Source organism: Spermophilus citellus, assembly GCF_964194105.1.
Source record: "Spermophilus citellus genome assembly, chromosome: 6".
Lineage (NCBI taxonomy): Eukaryota > Metazoa > Chordata > Mammalia > Rodentia > Sciuridae > Spermophilus > Spermophilus citellus.
Genome location: NC_138187.1, coordinates 98,745,640 through 98,758,079, shown reverse-complemented (window position 1 = coordinate 98,758,079; position 12,440 = coordinate 98,745,640). Strand labels below are relative to the sequence as shown.

General features: G+C 33.7%; 1 protein-coding gene across 4 annotated transcripts in view; it reads right to left on the bottom strand.

Moving 5' to 3' along the window:
* ARID4B (AT-rich interaction domain 4B) overlaps nucleotides 1–12,440 on the bottom strand; it is a 143,920-nt gene that overhangs the window by 47,403 nt on the left and 84,077 nt on the right. For all 4 annotated transcript variants that reach the window (XM_081297196.1, XM_081297193.1, XM_081297194.1 and 1 more), the window contains exons 8-11: nucleotides 7,977–8,115; nucleotides 3,942–4,021; nucleotides 1,638–1,714; nucleotides 132–286 (exon numbers count right to left, since the gene is read on the bottom strand). In XM_081297196.1, coding sequence (XP_081153322.1) covers nucleotides 132–286; nucleotides 1,638–1,714; nucleotides 3,942–4,021; nucleotides 7,977–8,115 — 451 coding nt within the window. The remainder of the gene's footprint in view (nucleotides 1–131; nucleotides 287–1,637; nucleotides 1,715–3,941; nucleotides 4,022–7,976; nucleotides 8,116–12,440) is intronic.

Below are 12,440 nucleotides of genomic sequence, written 5' to 3'. Positions count from 1 at the left end.
CGATGAATCTCAAATATAATTTTATTATGAAGTATTTCTAATACTAAAAATATTTACGTGATTAATGACTTCATGTGAAGACCTAACCAGTTGTTATTTGGAATTTTAAAGCATCAACTGTTTTTATTTACCTCTTCTTCACTGCTATTATCCTCTTTTTCTTTTTCATCATCTTCCTCCTCCTCCTCTTCTTCTGCTTCACTACTAGAGCTATCCTCTTTCAATTCAGTCTTCCAGTTAGCAGGAATAGTTCTACTTTTGTGAAATTCAAGTGCCTGATCAAAAGCTGGAAGAGGACCATAAAATATGTGAACTGGAGAAATATTTTTCATTTTTTAAAAAATTTTGATTTGTTATATATGACAACAGAACGTATTATAATTCATATTACAAATAGAGAGAACAAATATCTCTTGTGTATATAAAGTGTATTCATACCATTCGTGTGTTCATACATGTACTTTGGATAATGATATCCATCACATAGAAGAAATTAAGCCAACTGAAATTCTCTAAGAATATTTAACAAGATAAAGAAATAAACCCAACTGATATTCTCTAAGAATATTTAACAAGATAAAGAAATAGAGGGCTGGACTTCAGTGGCAGAGCACTTGCCTAGCATGTGTGAGGCACTGGGTTTGATCCTTAGCATGACGTAAAAAACTAAACAGATAAAGGCATGCTATCCATCTACAACTGTAAATTAAAAAAAAAAAAAAAAAAAGATAAAGAAATAAACACAACTATGTTGCTACAAGGTATTTGCTGTTTGCTGAGCTCTAGGCCCTGTGTGCTGCTTTGCCATGCAGCAATTCATGCAGTCTTGCTCATTCAAGGCCACTGGTATCCTCTTACACAGAAAGCAAAACTGATATCATTGGAAGGTTTATCAGGCTCAAACAAATACAAGAGGAACAGTTTTCTTCTCTCAAACGGATATTAAGCTTGTCTACTGAAAACAACTTTAACACAGTCATTCGATATTTTATCCAACGTTTACTAAATAGTTTTATGTACAAGGCACGTGAGCCATGGTTATAATGAAATACCTGATAATTGACCATAAATGTTCTCTACATTTCCAGTTAAATCTAAGTATAACAATTAGCTTCAACTAAACTTAGCTAGACACAATCATTCCTCCTTTTACAATACATGGAAATTAATTACAAAACATAAAATCTTAATGATTTTTAAGGCAGATTACACAGCATATTACTGAATTGATGTATAAGGGCAAAGACAAAATAACAATATTTACAAGGCCAAACAATAAAGTAACAAATGCAATTATAGCATATTCCTCAATCAAATGTAACTACTGGAGCCTCCATTCATACTGAAAGTTAACACATCAAAACTACTTTGATTCCTTTTTCTATAACTATGGAAACAAATACTTCATTTACTAGGAGAAAAGTCAAGAGCTGATGACACAGTTTTCTCCACTTTTCCAGAATACTGCCCCTAATATTAGGCATCCCCCCAAAAAAGATTTTAGAAGTATAAATCACATAGAATCAAATATAATTTTAAGGATATAACTTCAAAAAAATTTAAAAACAAAACATAATCTTCAAAAACACTTGAGCCCTTTTTATAGTAGTTCCAATTCATTCCAAGATTATCTTTACCTTGTTTTAATACAGCATCAGGCTTTGGTGCAGTGTCACTAGTAATTTCATGAACATCTTTTCTTGGCACTGAAGTACTGTATTGTTTAATTATAAAAGAAAAGACAGATTAGGAGTTCAGTCAATTAAATACCACAGATAGACACTACATATATGAAAATATTGACATATACAATGAAAGTGACTATACACAGGGTTGCAAATCCCAAATCACATGCTGGACAGCATGTTAAAATATGAGAAGATCTATGAGAGGATTCTGCCTTAAGAAATATTATAAAAATCCCTGGTTTCCAGTTATCAAAGAGACCTCTGCCTGAAAAAAAATACTGAAAACTATTTAGAATAATACAGTAATAAATAAAAATGTTTAGATGACAAAAATATATGAATACAGTAAAAAAAGAAGTCAACAATAAAAATGAGTTTAAGAAGAATATGTACCAAGTTAAATCTAAATGTTCTTTTGATAATTTTTTTCAATGGTTTCTCGGCTCAAAATAAATTCTAATATGCAATCTGAGGCCATTTATGGAATTCCCTGACCATAAGGAAGGTCAGTTAAACACAACCAAGACAGGTTCTATGATATTCATAACATGTATTTTCTATTTTACCCTAATAAATCTTCTTTCAGCTTTTGAGCATTTGATTTTTCTGTTACTCAAACTACAAATGCCTGAAAACTATTCCAAACACATGTATAGTCTGTCATTTTTTAACTCATTCATTCATTGTGGTGCTAAGGATTGAACCCTGAAGAACCTTACACATGCTAGGCAAGCACTCTACAATTAGGTTGTGTGCCCAGCGCTTGGCATTTTTAAAAAAATACGTTTTATTAATTGTTGATGAATTTTTTTATTTTATTTGTATGTGGTGCTGAGAATCAAACCCAGTGCCTCACACATGGCAGGCAAGCACTGTCCCACCAAGCCACAATCCCAGCCCACGCTTGGTTATTTTTACATTGAGACTAAGTTGCTGAGGCCAGCCTTGAGTTTGCAATCCTTCTGCTTTGGCCTCCCAAGTAACTGGAATTACAGTCATGCACCATCACACCAGCTTATTTTTAAAATTTCAAATACAAACAAAAGTAGACAGAATTGTACAATGAACCCCCATGTATCCATCATCCAACTACAATAACTGTAAACTCAATCACTCAGATATTTTTACCACAGCCTCCAACCTTAATGGATTATTCAGAAACAAATTCAAGGCATTATAATTTATATGATATTTCATGACGGATCTTCAAAAACAACTTTTTGGCACTAGGGATTAAACACAGGGCTGCTTTACCACTAAGCTACATCCCCATCCCTTTTTATATTTTATTTCGAGACAGGGTGTCACTAAGTTGCTCAGGGCTTCACTAAATTGCTAAGGCTGGTCCTGAACTTGTGATCCTCCTTCCTCAGCCTCCCAAGCCACTGGGATTACAAGTGTGTGTCACAGCTTTATTTTTAAAAATCATGTTTGAAAACTTTAAAACCTGAACACCAAATCTTAAAATGTGACAATACCAGACAAGGCTCAGAAGAAAATACCTGGCTTCTCTAGTCAAAAGGGAGGGTGGGGAGGAGTGACACACAGATTTTAAGACCTCAGCTCTAAAATTTTTCTATATGAAAAATAATTGTTACATAAATCTAATGTAATCCATTTTTAAACCTCCAGACTAATATAAAAGCCAAATGTTATCCAACAGACCTAACTAGAAATATTAGAAAAAACTAACAAATCACACAAAAATGAACCATAAAGAAAAGTCATTAAGTTTATTAGTATTAAAAATATCAAATTTGGCTCAATAACCCAGAAGCTCAAGGAAGCTGAGGCAGGATGTTCATAAGTGCAAGGCCAGCCACAGCAACTAAACAAGGCCCTGTCTCAAAATAAAAAATAAAAAGGGCTGGGGATGTGGCTCAGTGGTTAGGTGCCTCTGGATTCAATCCCTGCGGGGGTGTGTGTGTGTGTATATAAATGGACCAAAATGAGTAATGAAAGGTACTACAAGACTACTAAAAGAAACATAAGGGCTAGAGTATAAAGCTCAGTGGTAGTTTAATTTTCCATTATCTTTCATAGTACATGCAAGACCCTGGATTTGAACCCTAGCACAGTTTAAATTTTTAAATCTCCAATGTGAAAAATGGTTCTCTTTGAAACATTCTCTCTGGTGAAAAATGAAAGCTAAGGTCATTGGAAATAACACTCATCCCTTAACATTTTAAACTGAAGAGGGGAAAGCATATGTACTTCTAGATAGGTTTTTCAAACCAAATGAATGATACTTACAATTTTCCATCTTTGAAAGATCGAACAAGAATATTATCTTTTTTCACAGCAATCTCATCACTGCAATCAGGACAAACCACCTTTTAAAAAAAGTGTGAGACTATTAGCATATTAGTTACAAATGTGCCTTTTAATTAAATCCTTTTAAAAATTAGTTTAAACTTAAAGAGTTTAAAACCAATTTTAGTTACAGAGTAGTAAGCACACCTATGTAACTTGAAATCAATCTTTTACATCCTTCCAATTCTGAACATTTCAGACCGGTTTTTTGGTACAGGATGGTGTTGAAAACAGAACCATGGCTGAAAGGGGGATGAAGCTGTAGGCAAAGTTCTCAGCAGAATAGAGAAAAGAGGCAAAGCTGCACCACAACTAAAATAAAGAGAGATCCAAAGTTTCCAGAGCCTTGTTGATCGCATAATTATTAGGATAAAATCTAAGATCTTTAGAAAGGCTAATTTAAGATTTTGCCATCATAAATTTGCCTTTTAGAAATTCACTTTGGCTGTTATACCAGACAAGAACTTAAATATTTTGCTCTTGAAATCACCTGGGCAAGAGACAGTGGCTTGAATGGAAAGTGGCAACAATAGAAAATTAAATGAATGAGAAAAACCATAGAATTAGAGAAGTAAAAGGTGAATAGAAGAGGACACTAGGTTTTCCTATCTCATCAAATGACAGTGCATTCTCAAGAAAGGAAAACAAGGAACAAAGGGGTAAATTTGGGGCTTAAGTTCTGAGGCAACTAAATGATATCCGAATGAAGATAATGAACAGGAAAATATACAAGTCTGTAGTTCAGCCCAACTCTAGATTCTAAGATAGAAATCTGGAAGTCAAAAGCCCTAAGTTTTACAACATAGGGCCTGTGAACCAAAGTCACCCATTTTTTTCTTGATAAACTACAGGTTATGCAATCTACACAAATGATCATCTCTGGCCAGTGCTGACAGTGGTGTGTAGGTAAGTGAGTTCATACTCGATTTGTTATAGAACCCAAATCTATATTTTATCCTGTTCATTATTTTCTTGGTCCCTAAGACACTTCTTTGTTTTATCTTAGGGGTGAAGCTATAAAAACAGAATAGTATCACCCTAAAGGGAATACTGACATACTCTGAATTACAAACATTAAAAGTTGATGAGGAGCACTTGATAAAAAAAACTGAAAAGGAGAATAAGCTAAGACTTCCTCCTCTTAAAAGATGGCTAAATACAATCTCAATAAAAACACATGTACAACTACTTATCGTTGAGAAAAAGATACACAGAACAGTTTTTAAAACATATTTTCAAAAGGAATTCATACAAAGAATTTTACCACATTAACAACAAAGAAATGGCTGGGCAAGATAGTGCACACCTGTAATCCCAGCAACTCCAGCAGGCTGAAGCAGGGAAGACTGCAAATTCAAAGCCAGCCTCAGCAATGTAGTCAGGCTGTTAGCAACTTAGTGAGACCATATCTCAAAGTAAAATATAAAAAAGGACTGGAGGTGTGGCTTAGAGTTTAGGTGCCCCAGGGTTCAATATCCCTCATATATAAAAACAAAGAAAATGGTCACATACATTGGGATTTAAATTTTCAGTTTACTTATTCATCCAAAGTATGACCTTAACTCTTCTGGTTAATATTCACAGTTTCCTAATCTCCAAATGAGGGAAATAATAATACTGATCCTCAGAGTACCTGTGAAGGCTTATTAGCACAATCCTTGTACATAATAGGCACCCAATAAACGTTGGATGGATGGATGGATATTTGGAGGATAAAGGCATCAGAAAGTATTTATATTTATCAAACCAAAGAATCATCTTTGTTATTTTTCTTTATAAAAACTCACATTGATTTGGTGCTTTATTTTGTGTCAAACACTGAACTAAGCACTTGGAATAAAGACTACAAAATGTATAAACTGAAAAGGATTATAGTCATCACTTGTAGACAACAGTACATAGTACATAAGAAAGATGTTTCTACTCCAAATTTTATTGTATTTAATTTGAGAAATAATAATGAGGCTAGGGTTAAGTATAGTTCATTAAAACTGCAAATATAAGGGGCTGGGTGGTGGCTCAGTTGTACAGCACTTGCCTTGCATGGGTGAGGCACTGGGTTCAATTCCCAGCACCACATAAAAATAAATAAATAAAACTGCAAATGTATAAAAGTTTATACATATGATGGACACATATTTTCATACAAATGCACATTAAACACTGAATAATGTATTTTAATCCTATCTCCAAGTTTCTGCAAGTGGTATTCAGTGTAAAGGAAAACAAGATGACAATAATGGTTAGTGGATTCTCAACCGATAATTTAAAAAATTAATTAAACACAAGAACAAAAAACTTTTACTTCATTCAATGGGTCAATCCCTATAAAACATTTTAAACAATGCTTAACATATAAAAAGTGCCACATTTAACAAATATGCTTTAAAGAATCCCATGAACACATATAAACTTCACTAAATGACTTTAGCAGAAGAAAAATGCATTCTAAGGGAATTTGTTTAATTACTATTAGTAAGACAGTAAAACATAAAACAGTGTTCAGTGAATAATTTTTGACCCATTCTGTCTCTTGATATCTGAAAACAAAGTAGTTGTTAGAGGTGAGAATGTTATCTGCAATGTACCCTTAATTTAGTCAACAGGTCTTCAGGCGAAAGGTCTATTAATAAGAAGTGTGTGGGGGACACCTCTGTAAATGATGTGTTTACCAGTGTTGGACACAAATGAACCAATGGTCTTCAGACAAACTCATCAGAGGCCATAAATTTAGACACATCAAATTTTAAGAGTTCAAGATAATTCTGAAGAGATACTGATTATTCACTTCATTCTCCTGTTTGAAATTTAAAACTTTTAATAACTAGACTGGGGATATAGCTCAGTTGGCAGAGTGTTTGCCTCGCGTGCACAAGGTCCTGGGGTTCAATCCCCAGCACGACCCCCCAAAAGACACCTTTTAATCACTTATCCAATTATACCTTATGGATGAAAAAAATGTATTACTGTCACAAGAATTAAATCTTCATTAAAGTATAGCAAGACTGTTAGTAAAGTCTGTGTCTGCCTTAAGAACTACAAAATTATGATGCTGTCCACCACAAGATTAGTTGAAAGCCAACCTAAGTTAGTCTTTGAAAGATATGTGGATATGTGTTTTCTTTCTAAAAGTCAAAGAAAAATTATCTGAGGTTGGGGAAGTAGTTCAATGACAAAGTGCATGCCTCTCAGATAAGAGGTCCTGGGTTCCATAGTCAGTACTGCTGAAAAACAATACAAAGGAAAAACTCTTACACAGAACCCCTCCAACTTGCTACAGAGGCTAGTGGTTAGCAACACCAATGAAATGAAGTTCAAAAGACTTTCTGTGACATGCCATTGCTGCCTGAGCTGCACGGAACTACAAACAAATAATCAGGATACTCCTGATGATGAAGCACTACCTCCTCAGAATTTCAGAAAGATAATGAAAATAGAAAATTCTACATAGTCAACCTACAGAACTGTAATTTGAGAGGAAACATGAAAGAGTAGGTAGATAAGAGAATTCACTATAAAGAAAATCAGAGACTGGGTAATACGTAACTGCAGTTGTGATTATGCAGGAAGTACCAAAGAGGCAAGATTAAGATCCAAGCAAATGCCCTGGTCCAGTAGGTATGGGGAAAATACCTACTTGGGGGATGTCAACCAAGAAAGTGTTTTTTCTTTTTCAGTCTATACTTCATGGTAGATTTGGAGTTTTACAAGTTTGCATTATTAATTTTCTACCTAAAATAGAGCAATATAAGCAATTGTCATATACCTACTTCTAAGATCATCAAATTTTTATTTTCTTAGATGTCATCAAGAAATCATTGAACTTAAAAACAATTTTGAAAGTAATCTTTGTGTGAACTTGATGTTAGAAACATTTCATTGTGCATCTATGACAAACACCAGTAAGAAAATCCATTCTTTTCCTCATAAATTACATACTTGAAAATTAAATTCTTTAATGTTGAAACTACTCACCAATGCTGGAAACCACAGTGCTTTCTTTTTATCCAAACTAATGTAATCTACACATACAACTTTGCCTAGTAGTTCATCAATTTGTTTCCTATCATCCTCATCTTCATCACTGGAGGATGATGAAGACTCTTCCTCTGGTCTAAAGAAAAAAAAATAAGATATTTCCATTTATCTTTAGAAAGAATAAACATGCCAATGATGAATATAGGTGTTTCAGACCTTTTATCAGATTTCCTAACACCTACAAAATGGCAAATTTAAATTTTAAAGTTTCTGAACTTTCTAAAGAGTAACAAGAGTTATCTTCAAAGAAAAGCACATCAAATTCCTAAAACTCTTTCAAATTTATTTACTACTATTTTAAAAGATTAAGGGGGAACAACAGATCAGAATAACCGGTCCTCAAATCCCCCCAAATTTGAAGGTCTCTATTAAATATCTCAATACTACACTAAAATATATTAGATCCCAGGCTGGATCTGTAACTCATTGGAAGAGCGCTTGCCTAGCACATGTGAGGCACTAGGTTAGATCCTTAGCACCACATATAAATAAACAAATTTTTAAAAAGGCATTCTGTCCACTTATAACTACAAAAAAATAAAAATAAATGTATATATTAGATCTCAATCTCAGATTTTAGGAGTTAGGGAGAAAGTCATATTACATTCCCAGTATAAAGCTAAATTTTAAGAAAGGACCTGCAGATCTTTATTAAGTAGAGATTAGAATGGGGAGAGGAGGCAATCTGGTAAGAGATCATCACTGCTATCCTTAGTATCAAACAAAAAATAGGAATTCATAAACTCCATATGGTTCTTTTGTATTATGTTTTAAAGATGTATATAGTAACATAAAATATTGGGCTAGTAAATTAAAAAACTGTTAACTGACAGAAGAAAAAGGAAGGACCTAAAACCAGATGCTATGTTATCAATATTTGAGGTAAATAAAGTAAAAAGCAAATTTCAAAAAGAAAAACAGAACAAAATGTAAAACAAAAAGATATTCTACCTTATACCTGGTGGCAAGAAAGTTCACAATCGCTGCTAACAAAAAGATTTCTAACTGACTGCTCAAATGCCCAGAATAAGAAAGGACACTAAGAAATTTTGACTACATGAAAATATGTTCTTTATGTAAAGAATATACATAAAATATAAAATATGCTCTTTTATAACACAGAATAATGTCTAGCACTGAATATATACAATGATGAAAACATCTAAGATAGTTTACTTTTTTTTTTGTCAATAAACTTGCTAACAGATTTGCTACTTTAAAACTTCAAACATAATTGGGGTTTGGGATGTACTTGAATGGCAGAATACCTGTTTAGCATGCTAAAGCCCTTCACTTCATCCATTGCACCAAAAACAATACCAAATTTTAAAGTGATTCATCTATTTGGTTGATTGGGACAAGTCCAGTATATTCTGAAATTATTTTTGATATCTGTTACAACATCTCTTTAAATGTATACATTTCAATATGAATGTAAACAAAGCAAAAAATATTATAATAATCTGAGTGACATGGGAATAACAAAATTTGACTCTAACAATCAGCCAAGTAAATAACAAAGCAAAGTCGGCTATCGAGTAAAGTCCTGTATTTCAAATAGCACTTGAGATTAATGCCCACTTAGAAAGCAGGTAGAAAGAAACCAAAAAACTCAACAAGCCTGTTTATTACCAGAGCATGAGACTATACATATGGGTACACAGTAGAAGACATTCTGAAGGGCAATGACTTTTAATCTCTCCACCCTCTAATAAATATAAAGCACAACCAAACTTAACACCATCAATATCACTATTCAAAAGTAGTCACTCAACTCTCTTACTAATATCAAGGTTTGTGTATGCCCTTTATATCATTAGCATGCTAGAAAATCCCATCACCATATAAAACATACATATAAAAATCTGTAAAATATAGAAAATTGAGCTTTATTGGGGAAGTAAATTTCTCTATCAAAATTCTGACTTCTTCAGACTTAACAAGTATGAAGACTTCACATCTCAAAGTTATACAAAAAAAGAAACAACCTTTGTTGGTCTAGATCAACCTCATCCTTATCCTTCCCTCAACATTTCCTCCCACCATGAATCCTCCACTCTCTGGTATCCATTTTTTCTGCCTCTACTAGATTCAGTAACATCAATATACTGTTATTTCCATCAATTTATTGTCATTTTTCTCATCTTAAAAAAAAAGTCCTCAGCTGGGGGTTGTGGCTCAGCAGTGAAGCGCTTGCCTCGCACTTGGGAGACCCTGGGTTCGATCCTCAGCACCACGTAAAAATAAATAAAAAAAATAAAGGTACTGTGTCCAACTACAAACTAAAAAATAAATTAAAAAAAAAAGAAAAATATCCTAATCTCATTTTTCCCTCCAGCCTCTCTTACCTTATTCTCATCTCTTTTTGATCCTCCCCTCAAAACTGATAAATACCCATCTGAGTCTAAAATGTCCCCTCTGTAAGGCTGCCTTGCCCACGTCTTCAAGTTTTCAACCTGCTCACCCCTTCCATCTCCCTTTACCCTGCTCTACTACTGTATAATTTACATATTGTCCAACTCCTCCATTAAGAAAATATAAGGTTTAAAGGCAGAGAATTTTTTAAAATAATTGTTTATTTTTTCCACTGAAACAATCTGAAGTATTTCAACAGCGTTTGACACAGCAATAAATATTTGATGAAATAAATAAAAAGATTTCCTTCTTTCTACTATGGTAATTCTGACTTTATTCTTAAATCAAAAAATATATACATTCAGTGTAAATAATACAATTATGCCCATAGCTCCTTTCTTACGTCCTTTTAAAGGAACTTAGCCAGGAAATTGTTAATGAAGGCAAGTACTCAATAAACTGATGAACTAAAATAAATGAGCATCAAAAATATATGAAGAGAGCTGGGGTTGTAGCTTAGCGGCAGAGTGCTTGCCTGGCACATGTGAGGCACTGGGTTTGATCCTCAGGACCACATATACATAAAGTAAAGGTATTGTGTCCATCTAAAACTAAAAATATTTTTTTAAAAATGTGTGTTTGTGTGTATGTATGTATGTGTGTGTGTGTGTGTGTGTGTGTGTGTGTGTGTATATGAATGTCTAGGGTTTTGGTTCAGTGGTAGAGCACTTGCCCATCATGTGGGTTCCGGGCCCAGCACTACACTATAGACGTATGGCAAGGTGAGGTGGAGGAGACAGAGCAATTAAAGAGCCTACTTGGTCTCTGTTCACCTCCGACATTGTTTTTTCTTCAGTGGCAAAGTACTTATTAATAGAGTCACAAAAAAATAATGCCCTGGGCTGGGGCTATAGCTCAGTGGTTCAGCCTTGCCTCACACGTGTGAAGCACTGGGTTCGATCATTAGCACCCCATAAAAATAAACAAACCAAGATATTGTGTCCATCTACAACTAAAAAAAATATTTAAAAAATAATGCCCTGCCTCTATGAAATAAAATCTGATGCCACTGGAAACAAAGTATTTCATATTTACCATAATACTATAATAAATACTCAAAGGTGATTATCACTATTAAATAAGTTTTAAATCTAGAAAGAAGAACTTCAGATAAGACGTGGGCCAAAGAAAGGCAAATGGTAAGATGCAAATGAAAAACTGGGCTAGGAATTTCAGAGGATCAGTCTTTGAAATGCTATTCCAAATTCAATGATCCTTTATTATTTCAGGCTAGTCAATATCCATTTCATACTTTGGGTGTTGTAAATTAAAAGCCTATATAGTACCATGAAAACTGACAACGTATAACAGGTCTTAAGATACTGAGAAATATGGAATATATGGACTTATACACTTAAAAGAGTTTGAACAAATTTAAAAAACATAAGAAAAAAAGAAAAGTGTTCCAATTTTCTTCTCAACTTGTATTAAGAAGGAAACTAGAGTTGGGAATGCAGCTCAAGTACAACATTTGCCTAGCATGTGTGAGGCCCTGGGTTCAATCCCCAACACTGCCAAACATAAGAAAGAAAGAAGAGTTATGAAGGAAACTAGAATCCAATTCTCATTTCAAAATAAAGGAGTAAAAACACTTCTGAAATTAAACAGTGGTGTCAACCGTGTGATTCCATGAATATACTAACAATCACTAACTGTATACTTCAAAAGGGTGAAGTTTATGGTGTGTGAATTACGTATCCATAAAAAATGTGGTAAGATCTGTAGACCTGTAAATACCAAGTTAAATCATTAGTTCATCAGGTTAATCTTAGCACTGTCACTGGGTAAAACATTTACTCATAAATAGTTCCTTGTTAGCAAGAATCATTACTTCTGAAGGAGAAAACAGCAAGTAGACTGCTTTCCTACTATTGCAAATGCACATATTCTTTAGCCAAATTTTCGGAAAAAACTGGGAAAGGGAGGCATTACAAAATTATGTCAGCCTCAATGGGTACCTACATGCTAATTAAAAAGATCAATTAA